General features: G+C 41.2%; 1 protein-coding gene across 2 annotated transcripts in view; it reads right to left on the reverse strand.

Annotated features, from left to right (window-relative positions):
• PRKDC (protein kinase, DNA-activated, catalytic subunit) overlaps positions 1–19,818 on the reverse strand; it is a 180,032-nt gene that overhangs the window by 105,589 nt on the left and 54,625 nt on the right. For both annotated transcript variants that reach the window (XM_084802475.1, XM_084802476.1), the window contains 7 exons: positions 18,539–18,672; positions 17,369–17,623; positions 14,596–14,816; positions 12,465–12,673; positions 11,775–11,907; positions 11,051–11,209; positions 10,070–10,270 (listed from right to left, as the gene is read on the reverse strand). In XM_084802475.1, the coding sequence (XP_084658601.1) occupies positions 10,070–10,270; positions 11,051–11,209; positions 11,775–11,907; positions 12,465–12,673; positions 14,596–14,816; positions 17,369–17,623; positions 18,539–18,672 (1,312 nt within the window). The remainder of the gene's footprint in view (positions 1–10,069; positions 10,271–11,050; positions 11,210–11,774; positions 11,908–12,464; positions 12,674–14,595; positions 14,817–17,368; positions 17,624–18,538; positions 18,673–19,818) is intronic.

The following is a 19,818-nucleotide window of genomic DNA, read 5'->3' on the forward strand; positions in this document are numbered from 1 at the left end:
TCTCCCAAATCAAATAAATTATGTGATTGCATTTTTCCAATGAGTAAATTACCAGCTTCAAGAGACACAGCTCTTGCTGTATTGTGGCAAGGCCAGGCCTATACATCCCTTCCTCTCCTCTCCACAGGGATGAAAACACCTTCTTCTTTCTCAGCTCATGGCAGTCTTACTGTCTACCCCATACCTGGGGCAAGCCATACCACAGCAATTTTACACTGAGAAATCAACTCCACCATGGTTTCTCAGACCCTTGTCACCAAAGGCCACTTTCCACTGTCCACTCAGTTTCCTTTTTCCTTTTTTCTGAGACAGGGTATCACTACCATAGTTCTGGCTATACTCGAACTTGCTGTATAGACCAGACTAACCTGGAACTCACAGAGATCTGCCTGCCTGTTTGCAGAGTGCTGTGATTAAAGGTGCGCATCATTGCACCTATCACTTTTGTTTTCTATTCTCATGCTATTCTCTGTGAGCTCCTCATTTTCTCCATCTATTCTTTTTTTTTTTTTTTTTTTTTTTTAATTCTTCTCTCATACATGCCGACTCCACTTTCCTCCCTCTACTTCCAGGTCGTTTCTCCCACGTCTACTCTCTTCCAGATCCATTTCTCCTCAGTTTTCCTTCAGAAAAGAGCTGGCCTCCCAGGGATATCAACCAAACAAGGCATAGCAAGTCACAATAAGACAAGTCACAAAGCCTTATTTCCAGGCTAGAAAGGCAACCCAGGAGAAGGAAAAGGGTCCTAAAAGCAGGCAAAAGAGTCAGAGGCATCCCCATGCTGAGTTAGGAGTCCCACAAGACAACCAGAACCCATATGCAGAGGACCTTGGTCAGACCCCACAGGCTCCCTGACTGTTGCTTCAGTCTGTGAACCCCTATGGGCCCTGCTTAGGGGATGCTGTGGGCGTGTTCTCCTGGTGTCCTTGACCCCTCTGGCTCCTCCCTCCACCTCTTCTGCAAGGTTTCCTGAGCTCTAATCCATTCTGTTAATGTCATAATCCCACGCTTAATTCCTGAGGATTCTTTCATATTCTCCAATCTTGCTCACAGCAATTCTTATCTCATCGTTCTCTCTCTCCTTCCCTCCTTCTCTGCCTCCCATCTTCTTCTGTTTTGGACAGGCTAAAGCTTTGACTTGGCTCACACGCCCTGCTTTGCAGGTTTCTCATTCTGGTTGTTCTTTCTCTGCACCCAATAAGACTGATTTGGTTTTTTCTTATCTCAGTCTGTCATTTCAGAGAGTTGTGGGGAAGGAAGACGGCCTGTCCACACCAGGGACAACCAGGTAAGACCACCTTCCTCCCCACAAGCACTTGCCTGCTAAATCCCCTTAAGACACACTCAAAAGTGCTAATCTGAACCCTGCTGCCCAGTGCTCCATTTTCCGATTGACAACTCTACTTGTTTTCCCAGAGGCCACTCTGGCAGGGATATCAGGCCACATGGATACTAGGAACTCCAGAGGCAAGCTTAGCACCAGAGGGCACTCAGGCCACAAACACACCAAGGAAGATACCATGTTGGACCCGAAGACTCACTAGTTACCAGAACCCCAGGCCACTCAGGGCCAGAAGACAGACAGCAAACAGAAACCAAGGAGGAAAACATCCCCCCAAAAAACACCCACCCAAAAAGATAAACCAGAAGTTAGCATCTAAATCTCTAGTAACTGCAAAAGCCAGGTGGCTAAACACCAGTATAAGAATACAGTCAACAAGCCGGGGGTGATGGCGCACACCTTTAATCCCAGCACTTGGGAGGCAGAGGCAGGCAGATCACTGTGAGTTCAAGGCCAGCCTGGTCTACAAAGAGAGTCCAGGACAGCCAAGGCTACACAGAGAAACCCTGTCTCGCAAAACAAAAACAAAAAACAAAAAACAAAACAAAACAAAAAGAATACAGTCAACAAGAGGGCACCACCAGAGATCCTACTACTACAGCAAGCCATGGGCACCCTAACGCAGCTGAAGCACAATAAAATGACCCTAGATCCAATGATATAAAGGTGCTAGAGGCCTTTACAGAGGAAGTTAATACAGAAACACAGGAAAATGCAATCAAAGAGGTATAGGGAATTAACAAAACATTTCAAGACCAGAAAATGGTAAGAGAAGCAATAAAGAAAACACAAACTAAGGAGATGGAGATAGAAAACCTAGGGAGGAGCACAGAAACTACAGAAGCAAGCATCACCAACAGAACACAAGACATGGAAGAGAGACTCTTATGTGAGGAAGAGATGATAGAAGAAACTGACACATTGCTCAAAAAAAAAAATGCTGAACCTATAAAGTTACTGACACAAAACATCTAGGAAATGGGACACTATGAAAAGACCAAACCTAAGAATAATAGGAGCAGAAGAAGATTCCCAACTCAAAGGTCCAGAAAATATTTTAGACAAAAATCAAAGAAGAAAATTTTCCTGACCTAAAGAAAGAGATGCCTATAAATGAACAAGCTTACAGAACACTAAATAGATTGTACCAAAAGAAGAAATTCCTCCTGCACATAATAATCAAAACATTAAATGTACAGAGCAAAGATATTAAAAGCCTCAAGGGACAAAGGGACAAGGGAAAGGCAGACCTATCAGAATTATATCCAACTTCTCAACAGAGATTTTAAAGCCAGAAGGGCTAGACAGATGTCTTGCAGTCTCGAAGAGACCACAGATGCCAGCCCAGACTACTATGGCTTGCAAAACTTTCAATCACTATAGTTGGAGAAAACAAGATATTGAAAGATAAAACCAAATTTAAACAATATTTATCCACAAATCCAGCTCTATAGAAGATACTAGAAGGAAAGCTCTAGCCCAAGGAAGTTAACCCCCAAAACCACAGGAAATAAATACTTTAACAACAGCAAAACCAAAAGATAGAAGTGTACATGCACACATGCGTGCGCATGCACACGCACGCACACATGCGCGCACGCGCGCGCACACACACACACACACCCCACCACCCCACCACCAGTATCAACATAAGAAGAATTAACAACCACTGGCCTTTAATACCTCTCAACATCAATGGACTCAATTCCCCAATAAAAAGACACAGACTATTAGAATGGATTAAAAAACAGGATCCATCATTCTGCTGCATACAAGAAACACAACTCAACATCACAAAGATAAACATTACCACAGAATAAAGGAATGAAAAAATATTTTCTAAGTGAAAAACGCAAGAGGCAAGCAGGGGAAGTCATTCCAATATGTAATAATAGCGACTTCCAGCCAAAATAAATCAAAAGATATGGATGACACTTCATACTAATCAAAGGAAAAATCCACCAAGGTGACGTCTCAATTTTGAATATCTATGCCCCAAATGCAAGGGTACCCATGTTTGTAAAAGAAACATTACTAAAGTTTAAATCAAACTTTGACCCTCACACATGGATAATGAGAGACCTCAGTACCCCACACACACCAACAGACATGACATCCAGACAGAAACTAAACAGAGAAGCAGTGAAACTAACAGGTTATGAATCAAATGGACTTAACAAATATTTATAGAACATTTTACCCACATACAAATGAATTTAACTTCTCCTGGAACTTTCTCCGAAATTGACTATATACTCTATCAGAAAGCAAGCCTCAACAGATCAAAGAAAACTGAAACAAAACAACAAAAGTGAAAAAAAATTTTTTTAACCTTGTATCTTATTAGACCACCACGGACCTCAACAACAACAGAAACAACAGCAAGCCTACAAACTTATAGAAACTGAAAGCTCTCTACTCAAGGACCACTGGGTCAACAAAGAAATAAAGAAAGAAATGAATACCTTTCTAGAATTCAGTGAAAATGATGCACAACATACCCAATTTTATGGGCTACAATAAAAGAAACGCTAAGACAAAATTTTGTAGCACTAAGTGCCATTATAAAGAAATTAATGAGGTCTCATGCTAGTGACTTAACAGCACATCTAAAAGATCTAAAACAAACAAACAAAAAAAAGAAACATGACTAAGAGGAGCAAACAGCAGGAAATAATAAAACTCAAGGCTGAAATCAATAAAATAGGGGAGTAAGGGGAAAATGGGAGGGAGGAATGAATGGGAGGATACAAGGGATGGGATAACCATTGAGATGTAATATGAATAAATCAATAAAAGTAAAAAAGAAATCAATAAAATAGAAATAAAGAGAATCATACAAAAAAAATCAATGAAACAAAGAGTTGGCTCTTTAAGAAAAAAAAAAAAAATCAACAAAATAGACAAACCCTAGGCCAAACTAACTAAAAGGCAGAGAGAGACTTTCCAAATTAACAAAATCAGAAATGAAAAGGGAGAGATGACAATAAATACTGAGGAAAACCAAAGAATCTTAAGGTCTTAGTTCAAAAACCTGTACGCCACAAAATTGAAAAATCTAAACGAAACAGAAAACTGTCTTGATAGATAGCACTTACCAAAGTGAAATCAAGATCAGGTGAACCATCTAAGTAGACCTACATAGGAATAGTCATTAAAAGTCTCCCAATCAAAAAAAGCCCAGGGCCAGTTGGCTTTAGTGTAGAATTCAACCAGACTTTCAAAGAAGAGCTAATACTCCTCAAACTACTCCACAAAACAGAAACACAGACAAACTCATTCTATGAGGCCACAGTCACACTGGCCTAAATGACACAAAGACCAAACCAAGAAAGCGAATTTCAGACCAATCTCCCTTATGAACATTGATGCAAAAATACTCAATTGTGGGCCTTCACCTGTAGGTTGATGTGAGACACCCTGTCCCAGCAAGCCAGACCCTGAGCTTAAACACATGAGGATGTGTCATGTCTCCCCCTCCAACCCACACACACCCTGCTGGTGGCAGTTCACAAGACCTTGGACCAAAGGATGTCAAAAGGCTAGTTCTTTTCAGAGACACATTTCAAAGCAAATCAAAGGCTTTAGGCCATATCAAAGCTGCCCTGGAACAATCCAGAGGCAAACCTGGGAGATGTCTTGGGTCCTGCAATTTACATACCTTTGGCTTAAAACCCAGGGGTCTCCAGGTGGAGGGCACACTCTGCCTTCTCTCTTTCCCAGCCCTGCTCCCTGTCTTTGGCTCTCTTTCATCTTTGAGTTTGGTTAGAACATTAGTTTAGTGAATTAAGACCTAGCTTTACAGCTCTTGGTTGTTTTCACTTTGACTAAGTGTGGGCTATCTGGCTTTCTCTTTTAAGTGGTATCTCCTGCTGGAAGAGACAGAGACTCCCCATGCTTTATTTTATCTAACTGCCAGTGACCCTGCGCTCCCTCAAGCTGGGACATCAGACCAGGAAGTTCCTTCCCTACAGAGGAGGCCTTCTGCTTGATGAGTCTCAGGACAAAGCCTTTGTCCTCTGGCCTCCCTAAGGCTAAAGAAAACTCAGCCCAGCCTCCCTGCTGATAGAACCCACACTCAATAAAATACTCCCAAACCAAATCCAAGAAGAAGAACAACAACAACAACAAAAATCATCCACCATGACAAGTAGGCTTGAACCCAGACATGCAGGGATGATTCAACACACAAAATTCTATCAATGTAATTGACCATATGAACAAATGGAAGGAAAGACAAAAAACAAAACAACAATGCAAAAACACATGATCATCTCATTAGATGCTGAAAAAGCCTTTGACTGAATCCAACACGCCTTCATGATAAAAGTCTTAGATCAAGGATAAAAGCACATACCAAAGCACAATAAGGGCAATATACTGCAAGTCAATAGCCAACATGAAATTACATAGAGAAAGTTATTAAAATCAGAGACAAGATGAAACTATACACTCTCTCTGCATCTATTCAATATAGTACTTGAAGTTCTAATTAAATCAATAAGTAAGACAACTAAAGGAGATTGGAAAGGAAGAAGTCAAAGTATTGCTATTCGCAGATGATATGATAGTATACATAAAGTGACACCAAAAATTCTACCAGGTAACTCCTACAACTGCTAAACACCTTCAGCAAAGTGGCTGGATACAAAATTGATTTTTTTTAAAAACAGTAACCCTCCTATACACAAATAATAAACAGGCTGAGACAGAAATTAGGAAAACATCACCCTTCACAATAGCCACAAATAATATGAAATATCTTGGTATTAACTCTAAGCAAGTGAAAGACCTATATGGCAAAAACTCTTTTGTCTGTAAAATTGAAGAAGATATCAAGATGGAAAGATCTCCCACGCTCATGGATCAGTAGGATTAACATAGTAAAAATGGACATCTTACCAAAAGCAATCTACAGATTCAACTCACTTTCAATTAAATTCCAACACAATTCTTTGCGGACCTTGAAAGAACAACATTCACCTTCATAGGATAGCTACAGCAATCATGTACAATCAAAGAACAACTGGAGTTATCAGGAAATCATCATCCCTAATTTCAAGTAGTACTCTAGAAAAATAGTAATAAAAACCTGCATGGTACAATAAAAACAGACAGGTTGATCATTAAATCGAAGAACACACCTATAGATACTTGATTTTTGACAAAGAATCTAAAACTATAGATTGGAAAAAAGAAAGCATCTTTAATAAATGGTGCTGGCCTAACTGGATGTCTACACGGAGAAAAATGCAAATACAGCCATATCTACCACCCTGCAGAAAATTCAAGTCTAAGTGGATTAAAGACCTGATCATAAAACTGGATACACTCAATCTGTTAGAAGGAAAAAAATAGGGAAGAGCCTTGAACGCACTGGCAGAGGAGACAACTTCCCGAACAGAACACCAACAGCCCAGGCTCTAGCATCGACAATTAATAAATCGGAGCTCATGAAACGGAAAAGCTGCAAGGCAAAGGACACCGTCAACAGAACAAAACAACAGCCTGCAGCCTGGGGCAAGAGTTTCACCAACCCTACATCGAACAAAGGGCTAATATCCAAAATATGTAAAGAACCAAAGAAACTACACATGAACAAAACTAAAAACCCAATTAAAAATGGGGTACAGATCTACAAAGAGAATTCTTGACAGAGGAATCCTGAATGGCTGAGAAGCCCTTAAAGAAATGTTCAACATCCTTAGTCACCAGGCAAATGCAAATCAAAACTCAAGTGGCAGCCCATGCTGGGAAGGATGCTGAGAAGGGGGAGTGCTCCTTCATTGTTGCAAGGAGTACAAACTTGTACTTTGGAAATGAATCTAACAGTTTCTCAGAAAATTGGGAATACTTCTACCTCAAGACCTAGCTATCCCACTCCTGAGCATATACCCTGAAGATGCTTCATCATATCACAAGGACACTTCCTCAACTATGTTCAAGGCAGATTTATTCGTAATAGCCAGAAACTGGAAACAACCTAGATGTCCCTCCACCAAAGGACAGATAAAGAAAACATGGTACTATTACACAATGATGTGTTACTCAGTCATTAAAAACAATGACATCGACTGTGCACAGTGGCACATGCCTGTAATCCCAGCACTCTGGGAGGCAGAGGCAGATGTATCTCTTTGAGTTTAAGGCCAGCCTTGTCTCCAAAACTACACCAAGAAACTCTATCAAGAAAAACCAAAATTTGCTGGCAAATGGATTGAACTAGAAAATATGATCCTGAGCGAGTTAAGCCAGACCCAGAAAGACAAACATGGAAATGTTCTCACTTAAGTGAGTATTAAGTCACAAAGTACAGGAGATCCTTGCTACAAAGAACCTAAGTATCAGGAGGGCACCAAGGTGGATGCTTCAATCTACTGAAGAGGGGAGATAGATTAGACACAGAGGTGGAGAGAGGGAGAAGACGGAGGGAGGGAGACAGGAAGGCTTAAGTACTGGGGAAAATGGAGAAAGTACTGGGAAAGAGAACTGGAATTGGTTGAGGTTGTCTCTGGAAAGAGCTAGAAACCTAGGACAATGAAAACTTGTAGTAATCTGTGAGGGTGACCCTAGTTTAGACCCCTAGCAATGGGGGCTACGGATCTGGAACAGCCATCTCCTGTAACCAGGTATGGCTTCCAAAGTGGGGATTCAGACACCAGCCCAACCATAAAACCTAGACCTACAATCTGTCTTGCCTACAAGATGTGCAGTGGTAAAAGATGGAACAGAATTTGAGGAAAGTGCCAACCAATGAATGGCTCAGCTTGAGACCCAGGTCATGAGAAGGTTTTTACCCTGACACTATGAATGAAATTCTGCTATACTTCCAGACAGGTGCCTTAGCATAGCTGTCATCTGAAAGGCTTCACCCAGCACTGATGGAAACTGATGCAGAGAACCACAGCCACACATTAAGTGGAGTGGAAGAGGGAAAGAAGGACTGAAGGAACCAGAGAGGTTAAGGAAACCACTAGAAAAACCTAAGAATTGGCTAATCTGGGCCCACAGAGATTCAAAGAGACTGCACTGCCCACCATAGACATAGGCCCTCTGCACATACGTGACAACTGTGCAACTGGGTCTTCATGTGGGACTACTAAAGCGTAGGCCAGGAGTTGTCCCTGACTGCACTGCCTGCCTCCCTAACTGGGCTGCCTTGTCTAGCCCCAAAGGAAGATGTACCTAGTCTTTCTGCAACTTGCTTTGCTAAGGCAGGTTGATATCCACAGGAGGCCTCCTCTTTTCTGAGAAGAAGGGGAAGAGGGATGAATGGGGGGAAGGGTGAGGAGTTGAGGTGAGAGGGAGGGACTGGGAGCAGAGGAGCATGGGAAAGCTGCAATCAGGAAATAAAGTAAATCAAATTTTTGAAAAAGAGAGTAGAAGCTGGGCGTGGTGGTGTATGCCTTTAATCCCAGGACTTGGGAGGCTGGATCTCTGTGAGTTTGAGGACAGCCTGGTCTACAAAGTGAGTCCAGGACAGCCAGGTCTACATAGAGAAATTTTGTCTCAAAAAACCACACACAGACAGACACAGACAGACAGACAGACAGACAGACACACACACACACACACACACACACACACACACAGTAGAATGGGAAAGGTCTGATCATGGAGCTAATTTTTCTTTGTCCAGTAATCTATATAGTGTTGGACTTTTGAGTACGTTTTAAACTTAGAATTAACTTACTTCTCTTTAGCTACATTAGAGAATAAAGCATAGAATTTCCCCATTTCTGGCCACAGATGAAAAGAAAGATAATCCAGCATTGAAAAAATTGTGTAAGAAACCAGGAGAGTGTACCCTCCCCCTAACACCAGCAACAGCAAAGAGTAATGTAAGCTTAGTCTGGCATGTAAAAAACCGACCTATCTTGTCCAAGTCTACGTTTCCATTGGCCAACATATTCAATGCTTGACGGCTAGACTAGAGGAGGTTGCTGCCCATACGATCATGAAGTAGAACTGTGGTGGTACGTAAGCATATAGTTCCATTCTAAAATACAGTAAGTACATGAACACTAAGGTTTTAGTTATTATTTTTTTCAACCAAGAATTCAATGTTTGGTAGCACACACCTTTAATTCCAGCACTTGGGAGGCAAAGATGGAGCCAGAGACAGGAGGGTCTCTGTTAAGTTTGAAGCCAGCCTGGTCTACAATGTGATCTCTAGGTCTATACAGTAAGACCCTGTCATAAAATGAAAACCAAAAACAAACCAACCCACATAATCTCCTAAGTTATGTAAACAAAAAGCAAATATATTAAATATCACCCTCTAAATGGTTACTATGATGAGGCAAAGAGGGTTTTGGCAAGAACATGCAGGAAAACAGCATGACACTAAAGGCACGGGTGCTCTGAAGACAGGTGGGCAGCGCAGAGAACCAGCCTACAGGTGACGCTGGAATAACTACTACTAGGCACATGGCAGGTATGGAAGCTCCAGACAGGACATTCTGGCAAGTCAGTATTATACAAAGCTGTATCCTATAGTGTTAAGCTGAGAGATTTAAGGGAATGGGGGGAAAACCAATGTCTTAATATTTACTAACATCTACTACCTTGATAAGGATTGTGTTTTGTTCCCGTGAATTTTATTTTCATATATTAGCAAGACCTTTCAACCTTCCAGAAAGAAACCTGGCTTAAGAAAAACCATCAGAAACATAAAAACCCTTCTAAGCACTAGACAAGCAAATGCTTAAAGGAAAAGGTGCTTACCATTCGGGGATTATCTACTGATGACTTCATGAGCTCTGGTACAGCAACATCAAGGTTTTTCAATAGCTCACCGTTGATTACTTCTGAGAACAAGCTATAGAAATACTCCCCATGGGAGAAGCTGATGTTCCTCTGTGAACTGCCCAAATGTTGTGTAGACAACAGTGCTGGATTCAGGAGCAAACTCACGAGGTGCTCACACTAAGGAAGAGAGAAGACCATAGCAGAGAATCTGCCCCGGGAAAGACCCTGATGTCGGGCGTCCACGTGTAAGCCTAAAAGGAGCATTCTAAAGTGTGTCTGATATGTGAGGTCAGAAATCAAGTTTAAATTATACATTAATTTAATGTCTATTCTCTAGGTATCACTTTGTGAGAGAAACCTCCTAAAGTGATATTGCTTCCAAATTTCCAGAGCAACTTTGTTGTTGCTCGGAGAACAGTCTACCATGAACAGATTGTTAGGGACAACTGACGTTTAGCTGAGAACATCAAGGAGACCAAGAAGAGGTGCCTGCGATGGGAGAAGTGATCCGGGAGAGGGGAATAGAATGGGCACACACTGGGCTGCAGATCTCAGCTACAGCAGGTCGCTTATCTGCGGCCAGCTCTGCTCAGCCCAGAGAGTGGTGAGGAGGTTGGTGGTTGTGCTGCCTCGGGTGCCTCAGGAATACTGTGCAGAGTCCCTGCAACCATCGAGAACTGGCATAGGCAGCGGAGAAGCATGCCAGCCCAGGTTAGGGTTAGTGACAAAATGTTCTTTGCCTAAAGTCCTTTTGGAAACAAAGCTGGACAAAAACATCAATTTCAAAATTGTTTTTAAAAAAGCAGTACTAAAGAAGCCAGTCTTAGAAAGTAAGTCAATTATAGTACGTGTCCGCCTAAGACCTTACTAACTAAATTTTACACTTTTTGGAGATGCACCACAAGTAGGTTATGTAAGTCACTCAGTAAGAAGTGTGGCATGCAGCTGTTTCCATACCAGTCCTCCAAAAGCAAAGGCCAACTCCAGGAGTCCATTGGCCAGGCTCCTGCAGCTGGGGTCCAACGACTGCAGGCACTGCCTTTCCTCTGTAGGTGCAATGCCTTTAAAAACCAAGGAGAGCAGTCTCACGCCAATGGAACAATCCAACGCTGTAGACTAAAGGAAAAACCAACATCAAGTACCTGGTGAGAAAAGGTGTTTAACACAAAAACACACGTTTCTCCTTTAGTTAAAAAGTCTGTGTTAGCTAACAAGGATGACTATATCCCACTTCCTAGAACAACTCTAAGCCAGCTTTGTGTTTTTTAAGCTACAGATTGCATGTATGCCTTTCCTAATACAGGTAGTACATCAACTAGTTCCTAAAATGTTTGAGGTTAGTAAAACTTCAACTGTCTTTTATTCCTCTTTCATTTACTCTTTACTTTCTTATTCACATTCTAGACAACACCTACACGGTAAGAGTAGTGTCATTTCTACTTCAGTATATTCTGTACATAAAATATTTTAAACAAATAATATAAATTAAATACCAATTTGTACTACCATAATTAAATCATATAATAAAGCATTCTGTAATTTCTACTTCAGTATATTCTGTACATAAAATATTTTAAACAAATAATATAAATTAAATGCCCCCAAAAAATTAAATACCAATTTGTACTACTATAATTAAATTATATAATAAATCTAAGAGAAACAAGTTAATCATGGTTACCTGAGGTGGTGATATAACATGAGAGAAACCAGCTTTGTGAAGCTGTTTACAGGCTGATAAGACAGACAACAACTTGGTCCTTTTCTGGCGAGTATCAGAGCTACACAAGTTAATGGCACAAAGCTCTTCAACACTGGCCGTGAGAAAAACAGAAACCAGGTATGAATACACTAAGGAATTGTGAGTTGTTATAAATTCACTGATTACCTGTCCCTCAAACTATTAATACAGTCCTGGAAACACACAAAGGTAACAGCAGAAAAAGGCTCACAGACAAGTCAGCCACAGAAAGCAAGCATAGTGCTAAGCACATTTTCTGTTCTTTCATACTACATGCAGAGAATGAGTTAGTGAAGCTCAGAATTTCAAAAAACATGAGATCATTTATGCACGTGTGCGTGTTCACGCGCGCACACGCACACACATATACACACACATGCACACAACACACTCTCACACACACACGTGCATATACATGCACTCACATGCATGCACGTACATGCACATACATTCACTCATGTGCACACATACACACTCATACACACACACACTCGCACACGTGCACACATACACACACATACTGGCAAGTGCTTTTCTTGAGAACTTTGCAGCTGTGCACATGGATGTCAGAAACACTGGATGTGTGAGGACATCAAGTCACAGCAAGTGTGAGCATGGCAGAGTGCTCACCTCTGTACTGTCACTTTCTCCTTCAGCTGAGTCTCCAGCATGTCTCTGTAAGGGGACCTCCTCAGTGCTTTCAGCAGGTTCACACAAACACTGGGGAGATGGCTCATAACCTGCAAGTCGCCAGTGTTGAAGCCTATGCTCAGGGGCTCGCAGAGCATTTGCACTAAGACCTTCATAAGGTTTGTGTTACACAAGTCCTTGTCCAGGAGCTACAATACAAAAGGCAGACTGAAGTAAGAATACTTGTTTTTGTTTTTAGAGATTTATTTGTTATTATGTATACAGTGCTCTACCTGCACATACATCTGCCCGCCAGAAGAGGGCACCAGATGACATAATAGATGGTTGTGAGCCACCATGTGGGTGCTGGGAATTGAACTCAGGGCCTCTGAAAGAGCAGTCAGTGCTCCTAACCACTGAGCCATCTCTACAGCCCCAAGAGTACTTCTTAAATGGTAGGTCTCTTTCATCACAGTTAAACAAGGTCCACAGGCTAGGCATATTCACAATAATAACCGAATTAGGCAGACTCTCAAAACGGTTGCAGAGTATAAAAATGCTTGAAACCAAAAGGATTTCAGATTTCACTTATTTTCTAAGTTTTAGAATAGCTTGACAGACTCTACCACATAAGCATCACTACTCTGAAATGCTAAAAACCAAAATTCTCCAAAACCAAAAATATTTGACATGCAAGTTTTGGAACATTTCAGATTTTTTACTTTAAGCATTTATTTTCAAATACAGATGTACACTGTGGTAACTATAGTTAAACAATACATATTGCTATGACTATACTCAAAGTGTTCTCACATACAGGGTAATGTATAGGGGAAAAGAGATGCTAATTGGTTTGACATTAAAAATCAAAATACCATGGTATACACCATAAATACAAAGAACTTTTATTCATCAATTAAAGTAAGAATAATTTCCTGTAATGGAAAGTCTCAGAGGAGCCAAGCCACTCCCAAAAAATTATTAAAATATTAATTTTACAGAGTAATGGGTTTTATTGTGACAGTATCATTCATGCACGTAACACATTTTGATGAAGTCGGACTCCCCATTACTGACTGTGCCCCCTTCTCTCCTCTCTCCTCATCCTGCACCCCTCTACTTTCATGTCCTCCCTAGGCCACACATGACAGAAGATGTGGTGCTTGTCTGGGTCTGTCTTACTTCACTTAACATGGTATCTACTTTCATTTATTCTCCAGTACATTATGTTTCATTATTCTTTACGGCTGAAGAACAGGATTCCACTGGGAATATAAGCACATAGATTCAATATCCATTCATCCATTAATGGCACCTAAGTTGATTCCCTAGCTTGCTAATGTGAACACTACTGCAATAAATGTGGGAATAGCCAGACACAAACCTTTAATCACAGCCCTCGGGAGGCAGCAGCAGGTGAATCTGTGAATTCCAGGCCACCCTGGTTAACATAGTAAGTCCCAGTCAGCCATAGTTACAATTTCATTTGTCTCAAAAACAAATACTAAATGGCTATATAGGTATTTCTACGCTGCTTCTGGCTCCTTTAGGTCTATGACGAGAATGGTATGCTTGGGTCATATTTAATGATTCCACTTTTAGTTTTTGAGGACTATCCATACTGATTTTCACAGTGCTTGGGCTAATTTATGATCCTATTTTTATTGAAAATAGAGACTAGGGGTGGCTTATGCACAGCAAGCAAGCAACCTCCCACTGAACAACACCCTCAGGTCTGACTCCCCAAAGCAGCACTTGAGTTCCTTTTCCTCTCACCTTCAGCAGTATTTGTTACTGTTTGGTTTCTTGATGGTAACTATCTGAACTGGGCTAAGATGGCATTTCAGTGTGATTTGGATGTTTCTCCATCATGGCTAATGATCTCAGGCAGTGTTTCACAACCGTTCTAATGTGACTCTTTAATACAGTTCTTCATGATGTGTTGACCTCCAATCATAAAATTTTCACTCCTACTTGTTAAATGATAACTTGATAAATTTTGAATCACAATATAAGTATTATGGGATACAGAGGTTTGCCAAAGGTGGAGAATCTCTGACCTAAGAGAAACTTAAACCATTTGCTATTATAAAGTTCTAATCTCATGTTAACAGAGCAGGTGAGGCCCTACCTTGCACACTTCTGGAGAGCTGTTGAGAAGGGTTGTGGTAAATTCCACAATCCGCACCAAGACTGTGCATTTGCTGTAGTTGTATTTTTCTTCCTCTTGTAGGCTGGGAGGGCCAGCCACCCCAGGGCCAAAGCGCTGTTCCACTGCTCTAGCATCGTATGTTGCTATGCTTTCTAAAAAGAAAGCCACTGATTTCAAAAGTGAAGACTGTGCTTCAGTACCTAGGAATAACAGCAATAAAATATTAGTGTCTATTTCTCCCTAACTCTATTTTAATTAATGTACAGTTTCTTTTTGAAATATAAGTGATAACATACCCTCAACAAAAACAATAGTGTTTTTCAAAAAAAAATTTTTTTTCCATTTCCAGTTTTAGCTCATTTTGGTGTGTGTGTGTGTGTGTGTGTGTGTGTGTGAGAGAGAGAGAGGGGGGGGGGAGGGAGAGAGAGATTCTATGTCTAGCTTCATGTCTACTTTCATCATTTCAATCTGCGGTCTGTGTTTTCAGACTTCATTAATGAACTTATTCATAAAACTATTTTGAAATGCTAGTCTTCTGCTTCAGCTGTATTACAATTCTCGAGGCCTACTGCAGTAGGGCTACTGGCTTCTGGTGGAGGCATATCATCTTGAGTATTAATGACCATGATTTTGAGCTGGTGTCTAGGCATCTAGGTTTGAGATAACTGTTGGTTCTAGACGTTGATCTCTGGAGTTGTCTTTGTTGGGTGGGTTTTTCATTTCTTGGTTTCTTTTGACTTCTCTGGATCTTAGAAATCTATGGTGATTGTAGTCCGTCTGGTAGGGAGTGCTTCAGAGTCCCTGTCTGGTATGAACACTGGGGACGCCAAGGAGAACATGTTTCTAGGTATTGGAGGCTGACAGGAAGAACTGGGAATGGGCTGAGAGGGAGAGTGCTGAAAGGGGCTACAGGAAGGAGGATCAACAGAGTCTCTTTGGAGTCAGAGAGGAAGATGTGATGGTTTGAATAGGAATGGTTGCCATAGCGAGGCCTCAGAAGTTCAACTTGATGTTTATTCCTGCTCTCTATGGATCAAAATATAAAACTGTCAGCTGCCATGCTTCCTGCCATGATGATAATGGACTACACCTCTGAAACAGTGAGCCAGCCCCAATTAAATGCTCTCCTTTATAAGAGTAGCTTTGGTCCCGATGGCTCTTCACAGCAATAAAATCCTAAGACAAGAGGGCAGGCCCCTGCAAGTGGTGTGCTACAGGGCTAAAGATGAAGACGAGAAGGATAGTGAAGACTTCCCACTTGATTTCCACGCAAGCATGGCCAGTGGGTTCCAAGGCAGAGAGTGCCTCCAGGTATTGGCAGCTGTCACAGAGGGGTAGGCTGAAGGAAGAAGGCTCAATGTGCAGAGAAGATCCTTGGAATCCACAGGGAATAGATGTAAAGGTTAAAGGTAGGCATCGTCAGAGCTGAGGATCAGATTGGGGAATTTGCAATGGTGGACAGAAAGGCCTCTTTAAGATTCTCAAACATAGTCACAGTTGCTATTTTGAAGTCCTTGTCTTGTGCTTCAGCTAAATTGCATTTTTCAGGGCTGGTTTCTGAAAGAGGCACACTGTCTTGTCTGTACATGTGTATATTTTTGCACTGGGATATAGTGATCTAGATGATGTTTGAGGTGTCTCTTGGGGTAAAGATCTCATTTTCTCCTTGTTGGGTGAGTTGTTGTTGCTGACTCTGGATCCTCAGCCCTGGCAGATTGTTGCTGTGGGTTGGTGCATGACACAGAGAAATAGAACATCTAGGAAGAAAAGCTGCATGGGGCAGTTGAAAAATGCTGGGGTGGCCCTGGGTCTGAACCGAGAGGTGGATTCCCAGAGAATAGAGGTGATGGGGGAGAAGGAGCTCGCGCAGGTAGGATTAAGAGCAAGTCTGGCAAGAGCATAATCAAGGATTACACTCTTAAACATTAAAACAGCCTTCATTACAACAATTCATTGCCGAGTTCATCACTGAGAATCGGCTAAATGGGGTGGGGGGGCTATATAAGAATTAATCAGTTATAGAATTACTTTTTCAAACAAATATTTCTTAGAGTAGCGCACTACGTAACATTTTACTCAAAAACAAATCCTATGACAGTGGTTCCACACAACTGTATCAACTAGTGATGCAGAGTGTTACTAGGAGGAGGAGAAACCTTTAGAGGGTTGTGCTGGAAGAGCCAAGTGACTGGAAATGTTTTCCTTAGGGGACACTGAGACTATGGCACCACTTCTTACTCACTTTGCTCCCTGACTACAAAGAGGCGAACAGCTTTCTCTATTACTTGCCAAACCACAGGCCAAAAGCAACAAAGCCAATCATGGACTGAATCCTCCCAGCCTGTGACCCAAAATCAACTTTCTCTCTTAAGCTAATTACCTCAGCTTTTTTTTTTTTTTTTTTTTTTTTTTTGGTCAAAGGAATAGAAAGCTGGTTAACACAAAAGAGAACATAAAGAAAAGAGGCTGGTATGTAGTTCAGTGGTACAAAATCCATACTAAATTCTCTCCCACAGCACTAAGGAGCTAGTGTATGTTAGCAGTTCTGTTAGTACTACTTTACTTTGTTTTCTACACAGGTCTCACCATCTAGCAGTGGCTCTGCTGGTACTGTTTCTGTAGATAAGTCTAGCCTAGCACTCACAGCCTCTGTCTCCGAGTGTTTATTAGTGTTATTTTGACATCAGTATGCAGCCTATCTGGAATACACTGCAGAATCAGCAGATGCGATCTTAGAGTACACTTCACCTACCCAGGACCTCTTGCACTTCCACAGTCTTCTCCTCAATGAATGTGTTGTAGCACTCCAGTGCTGCGAGGAGCAAGTCCAGCCACTGCAGCACTGCTCGCAGGCTGACCGGTCCGTGCAGGTGGAGGAGGGTTGGCTGAGCAAGAATGCCTGCTGGCTGATCGCCGCTGCTACCTGCTCCTTCAAATGTGCTTATGAGAAAAGAAATACCTTCCACTTTTGTAAGATCTTTCACCCATAGAGAAGGGGATTTGTTGCCTAAGAGACAATATTAAAACATATTAAACACATACTCTATCTTGGAATATGTCTCCAGCATACAGTATTTGGAATATCTACCAAGTTTTATTAGCTGCTATGGCAAATCAACTCTTCTTTACTATTTAAATGAGGCAGAAAAAGCAAAAGCAAAATGATAGTGAGGAATCCCAAATTTACTTCTGTATCATTTCATAATATCAAGATGGTATTTTTTCTGTCCTATCACAAATCTTTAAAAAACATATTTATAACGTATCATTTGTCATATAAACCTAACATGAATATGGGACATATTTACTTTTACAGAGACTTATTTTATTCTAATTTGTATATAGATAATTTCCCTATATGTATGTATGGGCATCAGAGCCTCTGGAACTGGAGCTACAGATGGTTGTCAGTTACCATGTGCGTGGTGGAGACTGAACCTGGAGTTCTCTGGAAAAGCAGTCATTGCTCTTAACCTGAGCCAGCTCTCCATACAATACTTACTTTTAAATTTATTAGAAACATAATAGTGTGGGGCACACTAGTCATCCCAACACTCTGAAAGATGAGGCAGGAGGATTCTGAGTTATAGAGCAAAATGAGGGAGGGGGGATGAGGTGAGGAAGAGGAGGAAAGGAGACTGGGAAGGGAGGAGGAAGGAAATGTTACTTGTAACATTAATCATGTCTTTAATTAGTCTGCAACTCCAAACTGGCAAAGACAAAACCAATCATTCTGGTGGAATGTGAATAAGACACTGGACCAACAAGACAACCCAGCAGATGAAGGCAACTGCTCCGTAAGCCAGCCAATGAGTCTGAACTACAGAACTCACCCAAAGATGTCTTTTGACTTCCACATGTGCATCAGGTGCTAATCCCTTCCCTGCTTTAATAATTTAAAAAAAGAAAAGAAAGGGTATACCTGGCAATAGAGGAACAAATTTATAAAAGAGTTCTATAGACTTGTGTCGACATTCTGTCTGAGGCCTTCCACAGTGAGCTAAAAGCCACTTGACCAGATCCAATAAACACAATGACGGCAAACGTGGAAATCCCCTACACACAGAGAGCATATTGTTATCAGCATACTATCCAACATTCAATGCATTCCCAACCAAAAGTTTAGAAATCTGAAATGCAGTTCTACCACACTGACATATCTAAAAGGCATAATTTAGAATGTAATCAAGTTATCATAAGTTAACTCTTAGAGAGCTGCCTGCTTCCCGAGTATGGGGATTATAAATGCTTGCTACCACACCCAGCTTCAATATAATGCTAACATTAAATACGCGCACACACACACACATTTTGTAGTGCAAGAGAGAAAACTCAGGACTTTGTACTGCTAGGCAAATGCTTAGGCCCTATTTTCTTTTAATATGGAAAAAATTGTAAATATGCTTAGCAAAAAGAATTATGTATCTCCACTCCAATGTGCCCTTTAAACAACAATAAAGAGAAAACCCACAGTTGTAGGATATAAAGCAGTGCTTCCCAGAGGGTCATCTCTATGAACTAGCTATATAAACTAAGTTCTCTGGTCCTACCCGAGCCCAGACTAAGAAGTCTTGTAGATGTTGCCTGCACAACAATCAGTATTTTAATTAGACCTCCAATTACTTTTAATACATGCTACTTACAAAGAATCAACTTTCTAAAGGGATATTAGAAGTCAGACTCAATTTTATTAGTTTATTTTTGTTGTTTCTTGACAGTCTCATTTAGCCAAAGGTGGGTGTGAACTCTTGGTCATCCCACCTCTACCTCCCAAGTGCTGGGATTATAGGCATGAGCCTATCACCTTTCTTGATGGCTTTTTTGAGAAGGAAGAGGGTAGGAGAAACATGAAAAATAGCCCAGGTTGACCTCAAACTGATGATCCCCCTGCCTTAACTTCCAAGCAGTCAGGATTACTGGTGTAAACAATCATACCTAAAGCTATCGATTTTAAAATGGTGAAAATATAACCATCCAGTATACATAGGTCCAGAGTGGTGGCTGCCAGTACAGGTACCATGACGCCCTATGTATCGCAGAGAAGGCCAATGCACTGTACCTCCACTCTGCTTGTCAATGGGGTATCACTGGGTCCTTGGGTAATCAATAGCCAATACTCAGCCTGGCTTTGAGCAACTTTGCTTCTCAATTTGAAAATTCTATGACCTTCAAAATTCTACTATTGTGACACTTGGTCCTCCT

The sequence above is a fragment of the Acomys minous genome, assembly GCF_964271855.1.
Source record: "Acomys minous genome assembly, chromosome: 11".
NCBI lineage: Eukaryota > Metazoa > Chordata > Mammalia > Rodentia > Muridae > Acomys > Acomys minous.